We start from the raw sequence: 26,993 nt of genomic DNA, 5'->3' as shown, positions 1-26,993 counted from the left end.
GAGGGCACGTGCTCACCTGGAGGGAGCTTGGAGCGGGGCACTGGCGCGGCTCGCTGGCGCCCGAGCACCTAACCCTCTGCGCTGGGCCCGTATCTGGCCACCTCGAGGCCACCCCCCAGCCCTGGGAATGGCCGGGTCGGGTCAGGTGTCTGCTCCTGGCCCAATGAGCTGCTCAGGGGCGGGGCACAGGTGCTGAGTGGAACACCTGGCGTCAGGGAGGCCCAGGTGGGCTCCCTCGGCAGGCCCAGGCCTGGGCCGCTGCGGGCGAGGGGTGGGGCTCCTGCTGAGAGGGCATGGCGCGGCCGTCTCTAGGACACCGTCTTTTTCAGGCCATTGTGGACTTGGCTCCCTGAGCTTCTCGCTTCCTTCGGAAGCAAACCCCAGACAGGCACAGCTGTACCTGCGGAGGAAGCGTGGCCCGAGTGACTTCCCCGAGCCTGAGTCAGCAAAAACACATTTGACTTCCCACCTGTGTGTCATGGGAAGCTTGCATCCTGATCTCAGCATCACAGTGCACAAAACGCAAGTCCCAAGTGCTCCCCACCCCGAAAGTATTTATTTCACTAATTTCCCCATCTTCCACTCCGTTCTGCCATCTCGCAACTTCTGTTCTGCCTCCATTGTTTCTCCATTTTCTCCATGAGCAGTTAGTTCTCAATTATCAGCAGAAAGTAACGGGGAATGTTCTAGGAGGAACCTGCATCGAGCAGGTGCTTCAGGAATGTCTGTCGGGCAAAGTAGTTCCATCGACTCTGCAGTTGGGGCCGGCCTCTCTATTTTGGGAGCTGCTTGGAATCCTTCTGGCACGAAGCAGCAACATGCATTTTAAAGATAATTTCTGTTTCCCTGGGGTTTGGGGTGGGGAAGCCGAGTGGGCGGCAGACAGCCACATCCGGAGTCACACGCTGCCTGCCTGCGGGCTCCGCCAGCGGGGCCTGCACAGGGAGGACCGGCGAGGCCTGTCATCTGGTGGGAGAGGTCCAGCTCGTTCCAGGGGGACTCCCCAGGGCTTCCTCAGGAATTGGGTTGTTCCTGCTTATTCCCTGAAGACCTGACTCATTTCGGGCCCTGGAGAGTGAGCGTGAGTCAGCTGGGCTTTGACGCTTTCCCACATGGATTATTCTGTACACATCACACATTGGACGGATGAGAAAAGTGGGGCCCAGCAAGGACCAAATAAACTGTCCCAGGTCCGTGCAGCCATGAGAGGAAACGTGATCAGTCTGCCCCAAGGGGCCTGCGCTGGATACAGACCCTAAAAACCAGAAAAGGCTCTGGAGGGGCACCCTGCAAGGGGAGGGAGAGGAATCTTGGTTTTTTACTTTAGATAAGTAGGCACTTCAGGGTAAGGAAAAATGTCAGGTTTTTCTGCCCTCCCGCCATCAGGATAGAGGATGGATCCTTGTCCTGAATGCATGCCTGATGGCGGCACCTGGAGTAGGATGTGGGCCTAGGTAGATGGGATTCACCTGGGCTAAGACGTGCTTTTTAAGGGCCGCGTCACAGGGCTGTCAATAGAAGCTGAGCAGAAGCCAAAAGAGAAGCCGAGATCACCGGAGAGCCCAGATAGAGTGAAGACTTGCTGGGGGCTGGGAGGCCTGCCAGCCTCCCGGCCCCCCAGCACCCCTGCCTGCTGTGTACCGGGTAAATCCCAATAAAAGACCTGCAAAAACCACTGAGGACTCTGACTCCTCCTTTACCCGGTCTGCTGGATCAGAAAACCTGCACCGTGTCCAGTCCTGGCATACAGGCACATACTGTCTTTGAAACCCTAATTTTAAAAGAGGATGCAACTAAATAGCCACAACGTTGAAAAGGCAAATCGCAAAGGGCAAACTATCCATTCTCTTTTTAAAATCATCCATTTGCCACTTTAACAATGATCTGAGGACCTCCCCGGTGGTGCAGCCGTTGAGCGCTGGGCTGCGAAGCTGCCTGCAGCCTCTGCAGCGCCGGTTCGATCCCCGGCCGCCAGTGAGGGTCCCACATGGCGTGCAGACCTCTCCTGCCGCCCGCTGCTCCCCTCAGCAGTGTATTTCATCAGTCTGCCTGTTCTGTTCCCGGCTCTAGCTCTGGTGAATTCTCTCACCCTCCCGCGCTTCTGACTGTACCCAGTGCTTGTATAAATAAATAAATCAATCTTAAAAAAATAATAAAATAAAATAAAAAAAGTTCAATAAAAATCACCTGAAACAGTTACTAGGCACTGAGTCAAACTGACTCTGAAATGTTGGAAACAAACAATACTGAAACCAGCGGACTAAAGATGTCTTCGCACACTGAATAGGATCTGGGACTAATCTGGGACTAATAGTGGCGGTGTTTGTGCTCTACTGGGTGCCGCTCCAGAAGCACCTGTGGAGTGACTTATAAGGGGGTGCCTAAAGTGGGCCACCCGCCAAGGCAGTTCTGGCAACTTCTCTTCATGAGGCACGGTGCCCCCTGGCAAAGGGAAGGACCCCTGTGGGCCTGCAAATTGGGTTGAACCGGAATCATTCCGTCCTGCACCTGTGGGCCACTGCAAAGCTCTTCGCGAAGCCAGTGTGACCTACCGAGGCCTCTGGAACGCCTGCAGGAGACACAGTGTACAGAGAGAGTCCAATGACTCATACCTCCCCGCTGCCCTTCTCTGCAGCGCTTTTTTCCAGTCTCTCCCTCCCTCTCCCTCCCCCTGCACGGCAGCTTTCTTTCCAGTTACTACCCGTCTTGCTTGACACATTCCGTTCACTGAGGAAAGGCAGATGTGGAAAAAAAAAAGTCCCTTCCAATTTTAGAAGCTACTTCGAGAGCCACATTTATGGCGCTGCCGGTGGCTCTGGCATCACCATTTCATCCGGAGAGCATGCAGGGGGGCGGAATGGGAGAGACCCCGGGGCTGCCCCGTCACACAACCTCTGCTCTAAAAGTCTGTCTCTTACCTTAGAAAATGTTGGCGTTGCTTGAGATGCTTGTCTGTCCCAGGAATTACCTGACCGACAGGAACAAGGAAAACACGCACTAAAACCCACTGCCTTATGTTTGTGTAAAACAGGAACTAGCGTTTATTTTTGTTTTGCTCTTAAGACCAATTGTGTAAAGAGAGGTTTGCTGGGGGAAGGTGTGACTTGAAAAAGATAAATGTGAGTAGAAAATATCAGGAAATGTCTCCATAATTTTTAAGTCAGAGGAAGCAACCCTGGGGGAATCTCTGTCCCCTGCTTTTTCCTACAGCTCCCACGACGGGCTCCAGGGTAGAGAGGTCAGCCCGGCCAGGCGGGGCGGGGCCTGTGCAAGTGCAGGGGGCTGCACCTCCCATCCCCTAGTCCCTCTCATACCACCGCCCATAGAGAGCCGCCGTCACCAGGCCAGAAGTCAGTCCTCTTTTCCTGAGGAAATAGTGTTCATTCTCCCAGCCGAGCTGGTCAGGCCTTTCCAGGGTCATCCCTGAGGTCAGAAACAGAGGAAAGATATAGGAAGTGCTGAAGTTCCCCCACAGGTGGAAGTCAAAGAGCCCTGTGGCCTCTGTGATCTCCTGCCCACAGGTGTCAAAGCCAAGACCCCCGCACTTGACCAGGGCGCACACCTGAATGTAGTAAGTGCCGTGCACAGTGTGGAGGCCGTGGAAGACCGCCAGGGCATACAGTTCTGTGGACAACATGGGCCTCTGGTAAAGTAAGTAGCAGCAGAGGCCGTTGGCACACACCTGGAGATAGCCTTCCTTCCCCCACACAGGGACCAGCGTGAAGTTGTCATACATCATCTCCGAGTGAAAGGTCGGGGGGGCATTCATGTCCCACGTGGCGGCTCCGTCGCAATGTACTTCCTGAGCGTCCTTCTCACAGTAGGGATCTCCTGCCAGGAGTTTTAAAAACTTCCTATGGGATGGATCCATGTCACCTGTGGCATTATCCATACCAAGGCCCAATGGATTTCTCGCTATCTGGGCGGTTATAAGGCGACCTTTGGGGTTTTCCATGTCATGGTACCAAAAGGACTTCAGAGGGGTGTGTATGCCACTTCCGGTCATCCCCAGAGATGGATGGTGGATGTTAGCAGCCAGGACGTTGACCCCAAAGGCCATGGCAAAAGCGCTTTGAATCTGAATAGCTGCCAGGAGCGGGAGCTGGTTCATCCAGGCGGTCGGATACACGATGTGCTTCACCTCAAAGTCCCTGAGCAGTCTGATGGTGGGTTCGAAAAACAGGATATCAAAGCAAGTGAAGATGCCAAACTTGCCAGCAAAAGGGGTATCAAAGACGATGTGATCCACTTTGAGGGGGGTATCAAAGGCTGCCTCAAAGTAGAGGTTGTGCTTGCGGTAGCGGTCAACAAGGGTTCCGTTGTTGCTGAACACAACGTTCGTGTTAAACTGGTATCTGCCATCACTTGGGCACCCTGGGTCGCTGCTGTGACAAGGCTGCTTTGTCCCAAGATTGGCCACCAGGAACATATCTCCCTTGATGGCCATACAACTCAGACGCTGGAGGACCTAAAGGAAAAAAAGCAAAATAAATGGATTTTAAATTTCCTTCCTGTTGCCTTATCATTTTGAAATAGAAGAGTGCCTGTACTGCCTATAATATATAAACAGCAAGCATAAATCAATAAAAGGCAACCACTACTGAAAAGACGCAAAGAACATGAACAGGTGATTCATAGAACAAAAATAAATAGGGACCAAACATCTAAGATGTTCAACAATTAATAATATGAATGTGAAAGTTAAAATGAGATATTTTCATCCTTTTTTTAAGATTTATTTTATTTATTTATGCATATAAGATCTAGGGTATAGGCCAGAGGTATGGGGGTGGTGAGAGGATTCACCAGAGACAGAATGGAGAGCAGAACAGCCAGATCTACTGAATTACATACACTGCTGAAGGGAGCAGCAGGTGAGACAGGAGAGGTCTGCTGTGTCATGTGGGTCACCTCCCTGGCCAGGGATCAAACACATGCTGCAGTGGCTGCCAATAGCTTCATTGTGCTGAGATTTAATCCCTGTGCCACTAGGGAGGCCCTATTTTCACCTTCTCAAGATAGGCAAAATTTAAAAAAATGACTCTCTTTTGCATTGACCAAAGGGTGGGAAAACAGGCACTTGGACACTGTTGCTGGTATGAAATCAGAATCTTTTAAGGTGAGCTTTCGTAATCATTAAAATAATAAAATGTGCCTATCCCTCAGCTGAGAAATTCCATTTCTAGGAAGTTTACCTTACAGAAAAACTTGGATATGTTTAAAATATGTATACGGAGGGCATTCATTGCAACACTGTTGGTAATAGCAAGAGTTTTAAAAACAACAAGCTTACAGTATGCTCATAAAGAGGACGTCCATAACTACGAAATGCAGAGGAAAGAAAGAATATAGTTGATAGACAAAAGACGGTCGATGACGTTTCTCTAGAAAGGGAAGCAGCACAGGGGTGGGCTGTGGGAAGGTGGGCTTCAGTAGTTTTTTTTTTTTCTGTTTGTTTTATAAGCCTATATTCATGTATTTCTTGTATAATTAATCAACAGAATGAGTCACGGATGAGTAAATGCTTAGTAATACCAGGCATTATTTAATGGAGTGAATGTGGCACGTGGCCTTTAGGAAATGTGGCTTTGAGTTTTAGAGGAGCCTACGATCTCTCTGACATTTAATATGTCTCAGCTTTTGGCCCCTGGCTTGGCTCAGCTCTGCATGCCTTCAGCAGACAGAGAAGGAGGGCTGGCACCCTCACCCACCTCTGTGTCATTGAAACGGTGGGGCTCCAGGCACGGGTTCCAGCTGACCAACTGAGGAGATGGCATGAAGTCCAAAAATGGGTAGATGGACGTTCTTGTAAAGTTGAATCCATGAATCCCGTCTTCTGGAAACACTATAATCTGTACACCCTGTAAACGCAAACATCAAAGCATAGTATGTTATCAGATCGTGGGACTCCCTGCCCCCCATTCATTCTTCATTCTTCCATTCCCTCATCTGGTGACCAGCCTGCCCTTGTTCTGGCCCAGGAATCAGAGGGGAGACGAGTGTGGTGGGGCTCCCCTTTGGGGTCTTATTCTTGGACTAATGAGTCACTGGACTAATGCTGCGGGAACAAGACAAAGTCCTCTAGGAACAACAATGAACTGAACCTGGGGTCAGGTCAGGGGAGGGCGGGATAAGTAAGAGTGGCTGGAGGAGCTGAAGCTTGCCAAGCAAAGAGTTAGGAGCGGGGTGGAGCCCTCGGTGATGCAGGGGGAAATGGGGCTGATTATACAAGGCCCAAAATATTAGGCCATTAACTACTATGCCTCTAAATCAGATGCGCAACTTCTGCAATTTTTAGGGTGATACAGAAATCCACGTCTAAAAAATGCGTTTCAAAGGACCATATTGGTGGGGCGGGGTCCTGGCAACTGTGTTTGTTTGAAGGTCCCCAGGTGATTCTAATGCGCAGTCAAGGTTGGGACCCACTGGGCTGGTGGGTGAGAGTCGAGTGTGTTGATTTCAGCATAGAAATAAGGACTTGTTCTAACTCAAAACTCCCTGACTGGGAATCAGGAGGATCCCTTCAGAATTCAGACCTCCCTCTAGGCCTTTTCCCACACCTGGAGACGCCGTGGGCTCCCAGCGACCTGGGGACTCCAAACAAACAGGGCACCCTGAGCTCCTTTCGCCAGGCCCTCATCTGCCGCTGCTCTCCGCTTACGCAGCTTCAAATGTCACGCCTGGAACATTGGCCCCAGTGTGGAAGCTGGGGGAGGCAGCAGTGCAAGCATGAATAATCTCAAATAACAGGCAATCTGAGTCACTTATTTCTGGAATGCTCTGCAAACTCATATTTTTCCCCTCTGGCTATAAAAGCTTCAAAAGTTTAGCGGTAGAACGTGTGGAAAACAGAAAATGTAAAGATCCATAATCCTACAAGACAAAGATACTTTTTGTGATATCTTCGCTATTTTCATTATTTTTCTGTGTGTGTGTGCCCGTGTGTTTATGATTGAGGTAATACCAAATATGTGATGTTCTATCATCACTTTCTCACTATATATGTGTACAGCCACACTGTATTTAAGAGGACACTAGGGTTTGTTACCTCTTAGTAGACACGTGAATACTTTCCAAATTTTTGTAATAACATTGAGGCAACTATGTGCATACAAGGTGCTCAGAGCACTTATTTGAATGAGGGTTGTACACAAATTTTTGACTGAATCGCTGATTATTTCGTTAAAGTCTTAAAAATGAAACTATTGGGTCAGAGTATAAAAAATTTTAAGTTCTTAGCCTGTTGCCAAATAGCTTTCCAGAAAGATTACACCAGAGTATCCTCCCTACATCATAATGTGTGATTAGTTGCCGTATTACACACGATAAAGAAAAATTAGCACAAATTGGAAATGATACAAAGTTACTTCAATAAAAGCAAAACAAACAAAGCAAGAGGAACAATACAGGCCTTTCCAACATATCCCGGGTACTGTAATAGGCTTAATAGGCTTAACTGACTTTGTAGATGTACCACTGTTTGTTATTCAGTAAGAGATCCCCCAAAGATTACAATTTTATTGCCCTGCCGGACACTGGTCAGTTTTGTATCTATTAGTAAATTCATTTCAACATTCATTCCACGGACTGATACACGATTTGAGTTTCCCCGATTGTCTTTGAAACACCTTTCCCTGATTCACTGCTCTCCCCATCAGTTAATGAATCAAAGAAAAGCTTAGACATAGGTCCATTCTGTATTTGCCATATGTTTAACTTTTTGAAAATTATAGTCAGACAAATATTTTCCTTACAAATAAGACATAGAGCGCAATGAATGTTTTCTTATAGACACTATCACTTATGTGTCTATAGCAGATCAATATTAAATTGCATTTCCTGTAGACAAATCGTTCAGGAATAAGGGGAGAAACCAAATCTGAGAGGGGGTAGCACTTGGGGTCAGCTGTGATTCGCAACCCATTCTAGGAATACTGAGCATTCCTGATAAACAATTTGAGCAATTTTCTGATAGACCTTAATGAAATCCAGAACTCCCGAGGAATCAGGTGCCAGCCCAGGTGGCTCTCTTCATGCTGGACTCTGCTTCCCTATACACGCCTCTCCCCACACAGTCATGTCAACTGACTTGTTTGGGAGCCTCTGCTCTTAGTGTGAATTTGACATAAAACTGTGACACATGCTTGGCACCAATTTGTCTTACAAGTTGCTTTAATACTGAAATCACACAGGGGAGCTGAAACATCTCATGCACGAACAGTGACCAAGTCCTTCTGGGGTTCATTACTAAAATAAGGGGAGTGTGTACTATAGTGTGGCATTTGCCAAATATCTTAGAATGGCCCCGTGCACAGAAAGAAGCAAGAGGTGGTGACCTTCTGGTGCCACGCAAGCAAACATCGCTGCACAGAGCATGCGCCAGTGGACCTGGGTCTCGAGGTCTGCCATGCGGCCTGGCAGTTTTTAACACTGACTTCAGCATCGACATAAATGAGGTGCGGATCACAGGTGTGAGTGACGTGAAGGTAACTGATATGCAGAGACAGTAAAGTCTCCAAATAGCCCCACAGGCTGGGTGATGAAATGTAACAGCACCCGTGTGAAGTCTTGCTCTCGGGTTAAATAAATGGACTCTGTAAGAGAGAGAGAGAGAGAGAGAGAGAGAGAGAGAGTGTGTGTGTGTGTGTGTGTGTGAAGTTTCATCTGACAGCGGGTGCCTAGAACACCAGTGAGATGTGGCTGTCGAAAGTCCTCTGGGGACTACGCCAAGCAGGAGAACGGTGACAGCGCTCCTTCACCTTGTCCTCGTCGGGCAGAACGGGAGGAACTTCATGAAGCGTGGGGTGGAGTCTCTGGTAGAAGGACTAGAAACCTCATCTCTCAGGGGACTGTGGGAGGCACTGGGGAGACAGAGGCCGAGGGAGGATGTCAGGGAGCCGAGACAGCCACCCACTAGCTTGGGACAATGGCACCCCACGGTAAGGAGCTTGGTCTGCTCTGTTTAGCGCAAAGGACAGAGCAGGGGGTGACAATGACAAAGAGGCCGACTGTTGCTCACTGAAGATCCATCCAGAAGTTCCTATGGTCCTCAATTAGAACAAACCAGGGGACCTGTGAGACAGTGAGTTCCTGGCCACTGAAGGTGTTCAAGGAGAAACTGACCTCAGGATCTTCTAGCTCCCTTCCCAACTTGGGTGTGTGAGTGTGCGTGTTTATGTGTGCGTGCACAACTGCTTACATTACAGGCCAGAATTTTTAAATGTAGCAAGACAGAGGCAGAGACAGGGTCTGTGGCAGGCAGGATGCACTGGCATGAGTGGTTCTGCCCTCTAACCTCACAGACACCAGGGAAGGGTGGTGGGCACAGAGCTTACTTCCGGTCAGGGCCCAACGAGTCTTCCTCTAACAGCTGGCTTTGGTCTTCCCACCACCAGGGCTAAGTGGCCGCCAAACTTCCCTTTGGTTATGGGTTTCCCAACAGGGTATTTTCTTACAGTAACATCTGGCACTGATATTTCCTCTCTGCCCCACCCTTCCTGGCGGGAGTGGGAAATTAGGGCCAGGCAGGAAGCCTTCACAAAGGCTGGCACCCACCTCCCTTTGTTTGGGCTCGGTTCTGTCTGGACTGACGTCTCAGATTGTTCATAGTCTGGCACGGAGATCAGAAATGAGTCCCAGTAAGCCAAAGGCGGCAAATGGCAGAGCTATGGATGTTTAAAGTGCTTCAGTTAACCCTGAAAGCCCCAGGGAGGCCACTGTGTTGGAGTTTTCAAATTTTTCTGCACATCAGAATCCACTGGGGAGTCTTAGAAAACCCCAAATGCCCAGCCCTCACCCCATGAGACTCGTCAGGCAGGGACTGAGGCACCCACACCTGTGTACAACTGGCTAGGTGATTCCCTCGCTGGCGTGTCTTGAGAACCAGGGATCTAGCCCTGGGCTTCTCTGGCTGGGGGTGAAAAGCATCACCCAGTGTCTTGCTCTCTAAAGCACAGATGCTTATTCAGCAGCCGTGGGGCAGGGAGACTTCTGCATTTCCCACAAGTTCCCAGTAGGTGCCGATGCTGCTGGTCCCTGGACCACTCTCCAGTAGTGAGACTCTGCACAGCTGACTTATTCAAGTCTGCTGTAGCTGTGCAGCTGATTTTCCAGAAGGCCCACAGAAACCACTGACAGGGGCCAGGCTACACGGCGGGCTGAGGCGCTAACCCAGGAGCGTGCCTTGCCTTTTGCGCTGCGGTCAGCACTTGCTGTTCGTAGATGTCGAGGTTCTGCGTCATGAGCTCCAAGGCCATCTGGCGGCTGGTGAGGGCTAGTGGGTCGGGACTGAGCACGGACGGGTGCTCGTACACGGCGGCCACGTAGGATTCGGCCTGGAGATGCTCAGCTCCGGTGTGGACTCCCAGGGCGATCACCCAACAGCCGCAGAGGAAGAGGGCGAGCTGACTGCCGGCTCCGGACATAATGCAGACCATCAATCTGGAATGTAATGGGGCCAGGGCAAGGCAGCTGAATAAAGTATCCTGCCAAGAATTTAACTTCTGCAGCTGTGATTTATTAATCCCAGCAATTAAACTCACCCTCCGTGATACTGCAGCTCAAAGAGCTTGCTTCATGTTCCTAATAAAAGGCTATGTGTTTCTCAACCAACACGTAGCAAGCTACGCTTAAAAAGGCACACTGTGTTAACTGGCTCTAGAACATTTCCAAAACAGACCCTGGGTTGGCCGGGATTTTCTTACCCAGGGTTCAGTGCCACTGTAGTGCGTCACCGCTGGTTTAGGAGGCCACGAGTTTAGGCTTTAAAGACTAACAATTATTTTGATTATTTTACATAATTCTGTGACATATTCCACCCCCCGCCGATTATCCACGAACACACTCCAAGGCCAACTGTCTATACCCGCTATGACGGTTGGACCCTAATAACACAACTGGCCTTTCCTAGTCCTAAACACCTGATGGATTAAAATTCTCCCTGCATTTCTTTGGTTAGTCATCAACATAAAAGCTAAGTCTCCCTTCACTCTGCACTACATTCTTTATTTGGAGCAGAGAAACTGCTGACTTCGATTTCAATGCCAACATCTACTCTTTAGGGGCCAGTAAAAAGGAGTCTCCCAAACAAAGCACGACCTTGTTTTTCCTCCTTGAAGTTGAGAATTGCCACTGCACTTTTCTCAGCCTCTGTGACTCTCAAATGCCTGCCTAAAAGCATAATCGTTTGCAAAGAAAATCCTTTTTGCACTGATAAAATGCAAGTTTCTAGAAAATAAACTAGCATTCTCTAGCATGCACACTCAACTATGTATCTCCTACCACCGGAGCTCAGAAATAAATGATGTCACTTAAAGTGACACTTATGTCTGCCTTTTCCCCCCAAAAAAAGGATTTTTTACTTCTAATAGTTATGAGTGACTAAGGCTTCAGAGTGACAGTTGGATTCTCTGGGTGAAGTCAGCTCGGCCTCCAGGTAGCAGGACAAGCCGTGCTGGGTGCAGAAGGGTTGGGTTGACCAAGCGCCCAGAATCTGGATTCAACATCAAGATCACAAAGACGGCTGGAGGCATCATATTGCTGCTCTTCAAAAAGAAAATGGTGCCCGGCCAAGTCTGACTCAGAACACCATGAATATGCTCGCATTTCAAAGCGAGACACTCTGGGCCCCAAATTCCTTTTCATTATCCTCTCAAAAGTTGTGGAAACAAAAGAACCTTGACTATTTTCAGCACTGGAACAAGGACTGGGGATGCTCAGTGAGAATCCTTGCAAAGTCAGACACTTCTCAGAACTCAGTCTTCTCCCTCCCCACCCGGCCCTGTCTCAAACTGTTACTTCTTTCCCCAGGGTATGAAAATAACCACTGGAGTGCCAAACCCTGGGATCTGGTGCCATCCAGCTGGGACAGTGTAAACAATGTTTTAAGATTAAAAACAAGGGGCCTTTGAGTGAGCAGTCATGAGTTTTTGAGTAGAAACAAAAGGTATAATTGATACGCTTATCTGAATTTTGCCTCTGAAGACCAGCAAGGAATATGAAAAGGCCTCAATATCTATTTTTCATTCCATCCAGTTTCCTTACAAAGATCACAGGAAGTAGTCTGGGGGGGGGGGAACTTTCACCTTCAAAATCATATTTGCAATATTTCTGAAATATACAGCTATGGCCTCATTAAGACCTGGGGAAACAGAGGCCGGGAGAAGCCTGGGCAGTGGTGTTGTGTGGAGGCAGGTCAGGGCTCCTGAGGCCCATCACAACACCCCCCTTTCTCAACTTAGACCTGAGTACCACTGATGTGGGGACACAGAACATCTGTTTAAGTCTCAGGGACTTGTAATCCAGCAAAACATAGAAACTTTGTTAACCAGCAAGATACTGTATTTCTTTCCATTTTGAGAAAATAAAAATTTAGATTATTTACAAAAGAGCCCGGCAGAAGAGCTGTAAATGGCAATCATTTGTGCATGAACAAAGGTAGGTCGATAATAAGAGGTTATGCAGATTCAAACAGGTATTCATGCTTGAAAGAAGCAAGCTTAATGAGGTAGGAGAGAATGAGTAATTATAACAAAAATAGGTACAACAGTTTGCCCTTCCTGAAGTGGTTGAAATAGCAGCCATTTTAACCAAATTTGCAAATGCCAGTTTTCTTCCTTTATCCGGCACCACTCAAAGGTCTCTGGAAAAACGGAACAAGGCCTGAGGCAGGGATGCAGCAAGGTTCAGCAGGCAGGAGAGGTTTTAACGCTGCCAGGTTACCAGGCACACAAAGATGTGTGGGTCTCTGGATGTCAAGGGCCTTCATCTTTAGAGCTGGTCAGAACCAGGCCACGAGCAATACAAAATGGTGACATGAGGTGCGGGCTGAGCCTGCAGAGGCAGCTCTGCACCCTTCTCGGATGGAGGGCATTTGACATGTAAGACGACCCCTGACCGGGAGCCAGATCTGAGGGAGGTGTCAGGACACAGTGGAGAGCCAGCCCCAGGCAGCCATGAGGAGCCCACGTTCTGGAGGGATGGACAGACATACAGCGATAAATATCTCAGTATGTCAGAGGGTGGTTAAGTGCAAAGGAGAAACAGGCAGGGAAGGCAAGAGAAGATGAAGAAAGAAAGGCCAGGGCTTGGCTCCCTGGTCTCCCCTCACCTCCCTGCAGGGCGGGTTCCCTTCAGGCCATCTCATTTGAGCTGCTGTGACACCCAGAGGATGCCGAGTGGTCAAGACACTTCCCTGCTTGAGATTGCCCAGTGACCTGCACTTCATGCAGAGTGAAAGCCAAGGCTTACAGCCTGCCCCAGGGAAGGATCCAGAAGGAAATCAGCACTGGGTGGGGGGAGAACTGGTGGAGTTTCACCAAGCAACTGCCCCACAGAAGCCTCCGCTCCTTGTTTCCTACTGGGAACTGCCCCCCTGACAGGAATCCTGATCAGGAAGGTTCTTGGGCTCTGTGAGGAAAAGAAATCAAAGTCTACATGACAAGGAAATCTATTTTGTGAAAATTTGGTAACATGTCACTCACTAGATATTTTTACACCAGGGAACTTTTCCTTCCACCGTGCTAAATGATTCATCTTGATAATTAGCTGTCTCCTCCCTAGCTGTGCTATTATAATAGTGTCTTCTGCAATAAAATGAAAGGCTTATTATTAAGGGATTCTTAATAAGATAATCTCAGAGGCAGGTATATACATTAAAACATTTATATATAGACCTACTGATCTTTTTAATAAAAGATCTTGCCACTCGTTGCTGGTCAGGGACAATAACAGTTCCGTGGTTGGGAGGGGAGGCAGAGCAAGGCGGCAGATGGCACATCCTGTGGAACAAAGCTGGAGGGACCTGCTAGGTCATCAGGAGTCAGCAAGGAGCCTTTGGAGGGACAGCTGACCCAAGACCAAGGAAAACAGGTCGAGTTCCAAATAGTTTTAATCCGGCTTTCAGGACATCTGTGACTCCCTTGTCTAAATTCTTTAACACAAGGAGAAGAAATAATGCCCAGCCCCAGGTATAGCACCTGAATTTACAGAAATCCCCAGAGACCCTTTATTTCCCAGAAGGTCTTCTGTCTCTGGTTCTCCCACCCACTGTAAACTTGTAGGCCTGGCCCCAGATCAACTCCCATGGTGGTTTGAGCTGGCAGGACTTCAGCACACCCTCTACCCACCAAGGTTGCCTAGGAAACACCAAATGTAGACCCTTGTGAGTGTCACTGATGAAGACGACATTCAAAGCTGTGCTCAGAAGCAACACCAAATAAATGACCACGTCCTCCGACTTGAAGTGGGAAGTTATGACGTCACCTTTTAAACCACATTCCAACTGAGTGACATACAGAAATGGAACTTTGTACCCCACCTTGGACTGGGGGCTTATTTCTTTTCCATTGACTGGAGTGATTTATTCTGGAACACTCAAGGAACAAAAGATCATGACAATTGAAATATACAGAAGTAATTTTCCCTTCCTCGGGTAGGAAATTGTCTTCATAAGTTCAGTCAAATAAAAGGGCTCCCTGAAACGCCTAGAAGGGGTTCTGCAGCTCACTTTGTTGTGCTGGCGGCACCCCCGCTGAGACAGATGCTACAGGTTTGCTGCCACCCTGTGGACAGACTGAATATCACTACTCCACGCGGGCATGTGCTCTTCCACACAATAGTCCCGCAGTTCTTAAGCAGTAAGTGGATGATGGTATTTCCCTTCCAGTTCTTATAGTTTCGTTTCTAGCACTTCACCTATCTCTTCTGTGGTGAAAAAATCCCCAGAAAACATCTGACTTTCCAAGATTTGGGTTTCATGAAAGCTGTTTTTTATTTGTCATACTCCCAGAACCTATTGCATCTTCTACTTTCACAAGTTCTACATTTGAGGAGATTTCACATTTGGTGGCCACACTCTCCATGGGCTGGCTGTGGATGGCGATGCCGCCCAGCCACACCAACAGGTAGCATCACTTACACGTGCGCCCAAACTGCGGACTGACAGAGGAGTAGATGAAGAAGATGAGGCATATCTAGAGTGAAATGTGGCACAGCTATTAAAAAAAGATGAAATCTTGACATTTGTGACAACCAGGGTGGAACTTGAGGGGATTATGCTACGTGAAATAAGTTAAGAAGAAAGACAAATAGGGCATCATGTCACTCACATGGAATAAAAAGAAACAAAGCAAAAAAAAAAAAAAATGGACAAACCAAATACTTGGATTCTGAGAGCAGAGCAGAGGTTACCAGAGGTGAGAAGAGGTGGGAGCAAAGGGTGGAGGGGGCCCAATGGAGTTTGGGAGAGTTATTGGTATTATTGGTGGTGTGGTATGCAAACGTACCACATTTGAGTAAGTGTGAACCTCTACTCCTAAATATATACAGTGTGTGTGGGGCCTCCTCTGGTGGCACAATGGTTGAGCGCTGGGCCGCGAAGCTGCCCGCAGCCTCTGCAGCGCCAGTTCGATCCCCGGCCACCAGGCGAGGGTCCCACATGGCGCGACAGACCTCTCCTGCCGCCCGCTGCTCCCCTCAGCAGTGTACTTCATCTGTCTGCCTGTTCTGCTCCCTGCTCTGGCTCTGGTGAATTCTCTCACCCTCCTGCGCTTCTGACTGTACCCAGTGCTTGTATAAATAAATAAATAAATAAATCTTTAAAAAAAAAAAAAAAAAACAACATATACAGTGTGTGTAAACCAATGTTACCTCAGCCGAAAGAAAAAAAAAAACAACAATCCTAAATAGGATAGTATGGAAACACTGAGGATGAATGATAGTAGGAAGTGTGAGAGAAACAACCAGAAAAAACTAAAGCAAAGCAGCACTAGAGAAAATGCGCCAATAGCCACCTCCTCCTGTGGAGAGATGAGGAAGGAAGTATGTACTGGGAGACACACAATCCAGATCACCAGAGAGAAACTGCAAAAGCGGGCAAATGCGCAGATGCTGTCAGTTCTTAGTACCTGTGGGGGATGCTCTTGACACAAGCATGGTGGGGAGGTATGCCTGACCCACAGTGTGGGCAGGGGGTGGAGGGTGCTCAGTGAGAGGTTAGCATGGAGTCAACAGTGACAGTAACCTTTCCAGAACTATTCACACACTTGGCAGAGGTTGCAGTGCAGTCAGAGCTACCAACACAAGTCCTACCATCCGGTGCCACCCAGACCCTCTGGGAAGCAGACATCTGACTGGTTATCCCATGCCCTGTAGCTTTACCTGACATGAAGGCGCAAGTCCTCCAAGTCTGGAGCTCACTGGAGAGGTGGGTAGTGGGGCTGAGTAGCGAAGGTTTCAGATTCTTCCATGATAGTTAGTGCTCATTCCTCAGCACTGGGGGCAAAGCAGAGGAAGCTGTTCTAGCTCATTTTTGGAGAGAGGTTACTCTTGAAAATGAAGCATTTTGAGTATCAGAAACAGAATTTCCCAAATCTGTTTTGTGCAAAAGCCTACATTTTTTTTATGGCACCACACTCAAATCAATGAAAGGAAAAGTAGAGCTGGATAAATTATATTGGAATGACTGAACAACAAGTGGGAAATAAATTTTCAACATCTTAAGCCATACACAAAAATAAACTCAAAATACTGAATTAGTTAGGAAGATAGAATAAATTAGAATTGGGTATCAGATGTTTGATGAAACAACTTTCTAAATTTTGAAGCAAATAAAATAATAGGGGAAACAGACTGACAAAGTAAAATTTGCATGCAAAACATAAACAAATATCAAGACAACACTTATAAATGGGCAATGAATGAGAACAGATTTCAACAAAAAGAAAGCAAATATAAACACACATTTTAAAAGACTTTGAGCTTATGTACAAAATAAACATTAAACTGGTACTGGTCAAAAATGAAAATCCAATTTTCATTTGGATGAAAATTAAGGTAAACTAATAAAGTGATGTTGAGGAACAATTCTTACTGGTAAAAGCGCCACAATTCATATCACAAATCAAAGGCTACTTCTGGGACTTAATGTTAGAAAATCATCAAAAGAAGAAAAGTTATTAGTTGAAGTGACAGCAAACCATGGGAGTAAAGAATATGGGCTTTCAAGTTTCAACGTATTTGAGTTGAAATCTTGGTTCTGACACTCACTATACAGCCTGGGGTGAAATTATAAAACTAATAAAAGGTGGGTGGGACAGGAGAAAGTGTAGTATAGTGCATAGGAAAACAGAAGGGAAGAAAGAAAAGTAGAAATTAATAAATTAAAACACAAAGATGATCAAATTAATGGATAAGGCCAAGATTTCCTTTGGAAAGAAATTTTATATAGCTAAGTCATCAGCTAACCTAATTAAGAAAAAAAATTACAAAATGTGGTATACAAATACTTCTTAATTTAAATTAAGAAACAACATGTACAAAATGAGGCAATATCTATAAATGTAGAAGATACTAAAAACATGACCTCCTGATTCAATTCTATGTTGGTAAGCTAGACATTTTAGATATAATAGGTAATTTCCTAGGACAATATTTTACCAAAATGCAATTTACTTCAGATAAAAGAGTAAATTGAACCAAATTAATAATCACAGAAGAAATAAACAAAATTGTCAAAACCACTATGTCCTCAGCTCTCTAAACTCAGGACAGGCCCAGACAGATTCCAGAGGATTCTTTCTAACTACAAAGGAAAAGATAATCCCTATGCTATTTAGTGTTCCAGAACACAGTAAAAGAAGGCAACTTGTTCTTAGAACGTGATAAAGTTCTGGTAATAGATCTGACAATAGGCGCTCCAAGATGTTATCTAGCCCAGATCCTTCTTTGAGCTTCTCTGTCCTCAGCACGTGGCTTCCATCCTCAGGGTCACCTGTGGCTGCCGGAGGCCTGTCCAGCTTCCATGCCAGGCTGCTTGGAACAAGAGTAAGAGAGTGTCTGCTAGTGCACTCAGCTTTTTCTAAAGCCCTGTCCACTGACTTCATTTGAATTTCTTGGCCCAGGGGACTTACAATCACTCCTGGCTATGAGCAAGATTAGGAAGAAAGCTCACTACCATCTTGAATAAAGTCAAGAATTTGCCAGATGAAATACAGGAGGCCCAGGAAAATTTGAATTTTAGATAAACAAGTATGTTGGGGCAGATTCATGCTAAAAATTATTCATTGTATATGAGAAATTCAGACGTAACTGGGAGACCTGTGTTTCTTCTTTCGTTTTCTAAATCTGGCAACTCTTACCCATTAGTGACCAAGTAGTCATTATTTTATAGTTACCCTTCCTTGCTATATTGTTGTTTTTATTTTTTTTTAATATTTTTTTTCTTTTCTAAATCTTTTTTTTTTTTAAGATTTATTTATTTATACAAGAACTGGGGTACAGGTCAGAGGTGCAGGAGGGTGAGAGACTTCACCAGAGAGAGCGGGGAGCAGTACAGGCAGATGGACTGAAGACACTGCTGAGGGGAGCAGCGGGCGAGACAGGAGAGGTCTGCCACGCCATGTGGGTTTCTCCCTGGCCGGCCGGGAATCGAACTGGTGCTGCGGACAGCTTCACAGTGCAGCGCTCAACCTGCTGCACCACTGGGGAGGCCCTGTTATTGTTTTTAAACAGTTTTATCATCCAGTGTGCATCCCCACTTGTGATGGTTTAATCTTCCCCATTAAAAGGAAATTGAAAAAAATTAAATTGACATATCTTTTAAAAGTCTCTTTAATACATAACTTCCTTTTCCAGCCCCCTTTTATTTCCTTAAAATCAGCTATTGAAGAAACCCTGACATTTGGCCCACAGATTTTCCCACAGGATGAGAAAGTTTAACGAAGGTGTTAGATTTAAGATCAGTGTATAAAAAAGTAAACTGATTCTAATATACTGGTCCCCCAGAACTAGAAAATGCAACTAAATAAAAAGGTACTTAGAAACAGGTATAATAAAGGACTTTTGTTGAAAGACATTAAGGAGGAATAAGAACTATATCATACTTATGACAAGATAGACTAAATAATTTAAAGATATTGTTCTATTTGAATTAATATATAAATTAAATTCCAGTCAAAATCCCAGTAAGTATTTCATGGAACTCAGTAAGATGTTAAAAAAAAGGCCAAGACTAGATATAGTAGGCAGAATAATGGCCCGCCAAAAATGTTCATGTTCTAATCCCCAGAACCAGTGAATATGTTAAATTACATGGCCGAAGGGAATTAGGGTTTCTAATCAGCTGACAGTGATATGGGCAGATCATCCTGGATTATTCTTTTTTTTTTTTTAAGATTTATTTATTTATTTATACAAGCACTGGGTACAGTCAGAAGCGCGGGAGGGTGAGAGAATTCACCAGACCCAGAGCGGGGAGCAGAGCAGGCAGACTGACGAAGTACACTGCTGAGGGGATCCAACCGGCGCTGCAGATGCTGCAGGCAGCTTCGCAGCCCGGTGCTCAACCGCTGCACCACCAGGGGAGGCCCCATCCTGGATTATTCAGGGGGTCTCAATGTAATCAGTTATCCTCATGAGTGGAAGAGTGAAGCGGAAAAAGGAGAACCACAGAGATTGCAGCACGAGAATGACTTGGCTTAATACTGTTCACTTTGAAAATGGAACCAACGATGTGGGAAGCTTCCAGTAGCTTCAAGGAGCACAACATGGATTTGCTCCTAGGGCCTCCAGAAAAGAATGAGTCCTGCCAACACCTTGATCTTATCCTGGTGAGACTCATTTCAGACTTCTGAACTACAGAAATGTAAGATAATAAATTTATGTTGTTTTAAGCCGTTGAGTTGGTGGTCATTTGTTACAGAAGGAATAGGAAACTAATTGCAATTGACAAGATGGTTTCAAAAGAGAAAAGTAGAAGGATTTGTCCTACCAACATCAAGACTTACTTAAAAATAAGTAAGTATTGGAAATTGGGGTAAAAATTAGTATTGGAATTGGGGCAGGAAAAGAACAGAGAATCCAGAGATATACCACGCATATATGGAAACTTGCTTTATAGTAGAGAGGACATTACTGATCACTGGAATAAGAGTGAACTATGCTTGGACAATGGATATTTTGGTGAACTGATTACAAAATGAGCAGTTATTCTTCTCTCCACAGTCATGTTCCTTTACCATGCAACTTTCATGCTATCCCATTCAGTGTGTGAGCTCAATCACTTGCAAAGGATTCCATGATGGGATCTGTCCCCTTTTGCAATTTGATGCTCTCATATGAAGAATTTGGGGAGGGCTGCTGAATGATGAGCTGGGCCACCACCCTAGGGGACAGCCAGTCAGCTTCCATTGGCTGAGTGACTCAGCTGACTAGCAACTGACCACAGACACATGGGGAGCTCCTGAGTCCAATGTCACTTAAATAATGGTGACAGCTTTAAGTCAATGGAGAGGTTAATTACACAGCAAATCTAACTGATATAGAGGGGGGGAAAGCCCCCAGCATATATAAAAATCAATTCCAGATAGGCTAGAGACTTAAACATGAAAAAATTGAACTTTTTTTTTTTTTAAAAGATTTATTTATTTATTGATTGATACAAGCACTGGGTATCGTCAGAAGCGCGGGAGGGTGAGAGAATTCACCAGAGCCAGAGCAGGGAGCAGAGCAGGCAGAAGGACCGAAGTACACCACTGAGGGGAGCAGCGGGCGGCAGGAGAGGTCTGCGCACCATGTGGTCCTCCGGTGGCCGGGGAGCAGCCGGGGATCGAACCGGCGCCGCAGAGGCTGCGGACAGCTTCGCAACCCAGCGCTCAACCGCTGCGCCACCGGGGAGGCCTGAAAAACTGAACTTTTTGATGAAACTATAGAAAAAATTTCTATAACCTCAGGTTACGAAAGTTTTCTTGAGCAAGTTACAAAGAACATAAACCATTAATTGCAAATAAATATTCAGAATATATAAAGAACATCTACAGGTAAGAAAAAGATAAACAATCTAATAAAGAAATAGGCAAAAGATAAAAACAAGTAATTCACAGAAGAAATGCAGATGGTATATTTATAGAGCTACAGTTATACAGATACAGGAATATGCCTATATATCTATACTCACACACACGTACATATCGTCACATATACATACATATACATATATACGTAACTTCATCAGTAGTCAGGGAAATGGAAATGAGAAGTCATTTCACATTCATCACATTGGCAAACTATTTTAAATACCACAATTGAGGCTGTGAAGCAAGGGGAGTTCTCATATCCAGATGGTGGGAGCACAAACTAGTACAGTAACTTGGGAGACCAATTTGGCACTATCTAGTAAAAGTGATGATGACACAAGTTCATAGAGGTGGATGTAACACTAACACACCTACACTAGGAAATACAGGGTGTCAATGACAACACTTTTAACACAGAAAAGCTAAAACAACCTAAATGTCCATTAGGTTGTGGAACATGAAGAATGGATAATGTGGAACACCAAATTCAAGAAAGTGCTTACCTCTGTGGACAAGGAAGGAGGTATAACCGAGGCTAACACAGGTGGCTTCCTTGCACTGTGTAAAATTCTTAAGCTAAGGGTTGGGTGCATGGATGTGTATTAATTTCTGTTCCTATTCATGTGTCTAGAAGATGTCATAAATGTTAAATGTGTTTTTAAAAAATGACTCAAACAGTAAATCATAGCCATGCTCTAAAAAGAAACTCAGGGCCTCCCCGGTGGCGCAGCGGTTGAGCGCTGGGTTGCGAAGCTGCCCGCGGCCTCTGCGGCGCCGGTTCGATCCCCGGCTGCTCCCCGGCCACCAGAGGAGGGTCCCACATGGCGCGCAGACCTCTCCTGCCGCCCGCTGCTCCCCTCAGCAGTGTACTTCGGTCCTTCTGCCTGCTCTGCTCCCCGCTCTGGCGAATTCTCTCACCCTCCCGCACTTCTGACTGTACCCAGTGCATGTATAAACAAAAACAAAACAAACAAATAAATAAATAAATAAAATAAACATGCCTCTATTAAAAAAAAAAAAAATAAAATAAAAAGAAACTCAAAGGTTATGATGCAGAAAGAAGGTTAAGGGCTTGAGCTCTTTATCCTAGAGATGACCTTCACCTGGGGTTACACCCCAATTTAACTCTGTACCCAGGGAATCACTCAGAGATGCTGTCCTAGAGAGGATTATTTTTTTTTGCTGACACAGAGAATATATCAAAAGCAAAACAAAGCAATACGGTATAATTTAAAAAGCAGGGCCTCCCCTGGTGGCACAGGCGGTTGAGCGCCACACTGTGAAGCTGTCCACAGCCTCTGCAGCACTGGTTCGATCCGGGCTGTCCGGCGAGGATCCCACATGGCAAGGCAGACCTCTCCTGTCGCGCCCGCTGCTCCCCTCAGCAGTGTATTTCGTCACTTTGCCTGTTCTGTTCCCTGCTCTGTCTCTGGTGAATCCTCTCACCCTCCTGCACATCTGGCCTGTACCCCGGTCTTGTATAATAAATAAATCTTTCAAAAAATAAAAAATATAAACAAACAACAAAGGAATGGGGGAGAAATAGAGGCTAATGGCAAAAAAGAAGAAACAAATGGAGACAAACCAGCAAAAGAACGTTTCACAGGCAACAGCTAGCTGCCTGTCCACCCCCCCACCTCAAGGGTCACCCTAAGTGTGAGGTTCTGTCCTACTGAAAAATCCTCTAATATGATTTCTAAGCCATTTGAGATAAACCTCATGTTTTCATAGCACAACACAGACGGGTCACCATTTCCAAAGCATTCTATACACAGCACACAGCCTTTGTGGAGATTTGACTATTACTAGAGTCAAACCCAAATTTTGCTTTAAAAAACACAATGAATGAAGACAGCAATGCTAAAACAGGAAAATGTTCCTTCAGTGTCTAATCCAGAGGGCTCCCAGCTCCAGCCCTGACTCTCACTAGCATTAGAATGCAGAGCAAAGCTACAGGACTTGCTAGCCAAGTCATGGGCAGAGACCCAAGTCTTCTCTAGGTCACAGGTAGCTGGAAGAATCACATCAGATCTGGCCCTGAAGGCACACTAGCCAGGCTGCTTTTCACCAATTTTGCTTCAAGCCTCTCTCTGAGCTTTGATCCACTACAGCCCACAAACTTTATGAGAAGCACACAAAATCTCTTTAACCTGCTTTATTTCCTGCTGTTTCCTTTGGCACATTTCTTGCTGTACAGTTTTCCATGTTGGTTTTAAAAAGTTTTCCTTCTTTTCTTATTACTGCTTGTTCTTTGAATTTAAGATACTCAATTTTTGTTTTTGTCTTTTATTTCAGCCAATGTTATTTTATTTTCAGACATTCTATGATGTATCACAAATAATCTTAATTCATTTCTTCATTCCATAACTAAACACTTCATATTTTGATAAAAACATTTGTATTAGGCTTTTAAATAATCATGAAGATTTTTAGTGTCCTTGTGAGTTTGCTAAAATTAAAAGGTACTACCACAAATTTGGGGACTAAGGAATTGCTACTGTGGAAGTTGCCTGTGTTAAATTTTAAAGAATATTATTTTCTCCAGGCACTATATTTGCAACTGTTATAAAATTACCTACATGACTGGATATTCTCTTCACCCAATAGAAGAAAGTCAATAATTAACTCATAATCTCAGGTCTAGATCCCACAAATAGAGTAAACTTCGTGAAGACTCTTTGGGGGCTGGCTTTGCTTAGTTGAGAGCATATTATTGGTACTGTAGCCTTTTTAAAAAAAATTAGATTTAGTCCTCTTTGACCTCCTTTCACAAATAAAAACAAATAAAACTCCAATATAATATCCACCAATAAAATTCCACATGTAAGGCAATGAAAGTAATAAGGACTGTGGTTCATGCTTACAGAGTCTTAAAAGGGCCTTGTATAAATTACAAAAGAATCATGGATTCCTGTGATCACCACTAGATTGAGAGAAGTTGCCCTGGCGTCTGCTGAACCTGGAGTGGGGGTTTGTATCACTTCTGCTGAACCATCAGACCCAAGTGAACAGTGGAACACTGCACCCTGAACTGGAGGCATAAAGGTGAGAGCAAGTTGAAACAATCTCACTGACTTTTGCCTTTGCTAAAGGGCAGAATCCAGTCAGTTGGGAATTTATCTTCTTTGTAAAACTAACTTGAAATCAGGGGACTTGTTTCAATTTCATCACACTTTATACTGAATGACTTTGCAATTGATTCTTTTGACACATAAGTGGACAGAAAGCACAGCGAACTACTACTATCTATATAGCCTACATTGCCCAAGTCAAACCAGTCTTAAGTCTGTAAGAGCAAGTTAATCAACAGTACTATTTTGGCAATCATACGTTAAATTATTAACTCATGGCTCCAGAATGGGTACAGAGCTAGCAGTCTCAACTAGGGCAGCAAATCAAAACTAGGTAACAGTTTTTAAAAATTTCAGGTATTGGCAATTCCACTCCTAGGGATCTACAAGAAGAGGAGGGTGGGATCCATGCACAGTGCTAAAGCCACATCAAGAACATTTTAAATCTTTACAAACTGTCAATTTTACTTGATGGCTCAATAGCTTAAAATGTCATTTTAGGGCCTCGCCGGTGGAGCAGAGGGTTGAGCACAGGGCTATGAAGCTGTCCACAGCCTCTGCAGTGCTGGTTTGATCCCGGCCAGCCAGAGAGATTCCCGCATGGCGCAGCAGACCTCTCCTGTCTCACCCGCTGCTCTCCTCAGCAGTGTATGTAGGTCCTTCTGCCTGTTCTGCTCCCCGCACTGTCTCTGGTGAATCCTCTCACCTAGCCACGCCTCTGGCCTGTACCCCAGTGCTTATATAAATAAATTAATATTAAAAAGTCATTTTAATTTTGGATGACAGTTACATAAATATATATAATTGTCAAAACTCACCTAACATTTAAATTTTTGCATAATTTGTACGCTATGTTACCTCAATAAAAAGACCGTCTTTATACTAAAATATGGATACCTTCAGGAGAAGAATGCAAGATCTCCATTTATTTTTAGTTGAACTCTAAGACGTCAAAGAAATCCCCTTCTTAAATTTGCTAGGTCCCCATATCCAGGGAGGTAACAATTTCACTCTCTTTTGCTTGGGATCAGATTAGAAGATGAAATGCAGAAGGGGAGATCTTTTGGAAGGGCCCAAGACAATGGTTTGAACATCTCTGACGTATAAATCCTTTCACTTCTAGTATTTATCATTCCACCACCCAGGATCTGCTCCCCCTTCCTTCTTGTTGCTTTACCTTCCACATATTACTTCTCTTTTTGCTGTAAAGCACTCCAAATTTTTGAAAATTTAAGGTTACTCTGCTATGACTGGAGATTCTGTTTATTGCCACTGAGTAACAAACTAATGACCTTGAGGAGGCTGCTCCACAACAGCCTCAGAAATTGCACAAGTTAAAGGTTTGACGGGAAACCAGAGTTACTAGGGCGAAAAGGCATCTGGTAGGAAGCCCACCTAAGGGCGAGAAAAGAGGAAGCCCACGTTAGGGGCGAGAATGAGGACCTGCTGATACCATCAGAAAACAACAGTTCCTGTTACTTGCAAACCCGGTTTCCCTCTTCCCATCCTATAAAAACCTGCCTTCCCCTAACAATAGGCGCGGCTTTACCGACCCCGACCTTGGTTCCGTGAAGCTCGCCCAGGAACGCAATAAAACCCCCTTTGAAACTTATTCTGTCGTCCTCGACTCTTCCCTCCACGACTTCCCTGCCGAACCTTTTAACAAGCACTTCAAAAAACAAACAAACTTAAAAGACACTTAAAAACATGTTTGAAAAGGCTGTTGGGTGCAGGAGCTGGTTGTAGACAAAGAACCTAAGAATTAGGGAAACGCACATTCCCTGCCTTTGGAAAGACAATGGAGAGTAACGTGACTTATCAGCGAGGGTTAGAGAACACAAAGCACAACAGTAACATGTTCACGGGCCCTCATTTCTTGCAACCTCTGCGCTGCTGGCAGAGTCTGAAGCGTGCTCTGGGTCGAGTCACTGCGCAGGCTACTTTCCCTCTTGCTTGGAAACTTTGGGTTCTCCTCTAATGTTGCAGAAGTCAAGTCCATTTACCCAGGCAGGGGAAGAACCAGCGGTACTTCAGGAATGGTGAGGAAAGCTTATTACTCATGCATGAGGTCTCAGACCTGGGAAGTCCCATAAGGTCTGGTCTAGAGACAAAGAGTTTCTTTTCTACACAACTATTTTACCTGGATAAAGTTGGTTAGTTAGCATACAAACTCGACACAGGAAAAGGGGAAGGATACAGATCTTCCAGCAAGGCCTGGGAGATCAACTAGCCTAGCAGGCTGCCAGACCTTGTTTAGATATGCTGATTAAGGAAGCAAACTTATTATTTACCTTTACATTTCCAGGTCTATGACTCTTTAACAGGGAAAGATTTCTTTTCTTAGCAGTTCCCTTTCACTATAACATGGGGGTCGAGTACACCTTCACTTAAGGAGCTCAACAACGGGTATTGTTACAGGGCAGCTAGGACATCCTTCCCCTCCCCTAACAGTATGAGGGTATGACTACGCTTTATGGGCTGCGCAGCCACAAAGTTAAGAAAGCATGACTCCATGCTCAGCGAAATAAGCCAGAAAGAAAAAGAAAAATACCGGGTGGTCTCACTCATAGCAGGAATCTAGAAAACTTAAATAAGGGACCAGGAAAATGAATAACTATAAGAAAGTGAAAACCAAAATCAACAAACAACTATGAACCAGAGACACTCTATGGGGGGTGGAGGGGCGGGGAGGGGAGGGGAGGGCTTGGGGTCAAAATAAGGGGGTTGCAATTGTATGGGGAATATAAAAATTAAAAAACAATTAAAAAAATATGACTCCAAAAGCGTGCAGCAGAACCCTGGAAAACGAAGACACACCGAAGCAAGACAACACAACACAAAGACGAGTTCAAGGCCCAGCCCCCAGGCCCCCCGCCCCCCCCGCGGACCCCCGGGCGGGGCCTGGAGCGCGAGGCCACGCCCCCCGCCCCGCGCACCTGCCGCCCCTCCGCGCGCATGCGCCGCTCGCCCGCGGTGGTGGCCCAAAGGCTGGAGAAGGTCGCATGGGCGCGGCCAGCGGCCTCCGAGGTCCGGCTTCTCACCCGCGGCCGGGCCACTGCGTCGGGCCAGT

The 26,993-nt window shown here is 45.8% G+C and overlaps 1 protein-coding gene across 4 annotated transcripts in view; it reads right to left on the bottom strand.

Annotated features, from left to right (window-relative positions):
- Nucleotides 1-2,988: 2,988 nt before the first annotated feature.
- The window catches only part of BTD (biotinidase), a 65,750-nt gene continuing 41,745 nt past the window's right edge, over nucleotides 2,989-26,993 (bottom strand). Inside the window, exons 1-5 of one of the 4 annotated variants that reach the window (XM_037524630.2) lie at nucleotides 26,860-26,891; nucleotides 16,159-16,272; nucleotides 10,188-10,440; nucleotides 5,712-5,861; nucleotides 2,989-4,468 (exon numbers count right to left, since the gene is read on the bottom strand). In XM_037524630.2, coding sequence (XP_037380527.1) covers nucleotides 3,299-4,468; nucleotides 5,712-5,861; nucleotides 10,188-10,436 — 1,569 coding nt within the window. In that variant the 5' untranslated portion in view covers nucleotides 10,437-10,440; nucleotides 16,159-16,272; nucleotides 26,860-26,891 and the 3' untranslated portion in view covers nucleotides 2,989-3,298. Of the gene's footprint in view, nucleotides 4,469-5,711; nucleotides 5,862-10,187; nucleotides 10,441-16,158; nucleotides 16,273-17,436; nucleotides 17,597-26,859; nucleotides 26,959-26,993 lie in introns of those variants that run through there. The other 3 variants (XM_037524624.2, XM_037524615.2, XM_037524618.2) reach the window with 3 other exon arrangements.

This window comes from Talpa occidentalis, unplaced genomic scaffold (genome assembly GCF_014898055.3).
Source record: "Talpa occidentalis isolate TD23 unplaced genomic scaffold, MPIMG_talOcc4v2.1 talOcc4.10, whole genome shotgun sequence".
NCBI lineage: Eukaryota > Metazoa > Chordata > Mammalia > Eulipotyphla > Talpidae > Talpa > Talpa occidentalis.
This window is presented reverse-complemented; position numbering and strand designations above follow the sequence as displayed.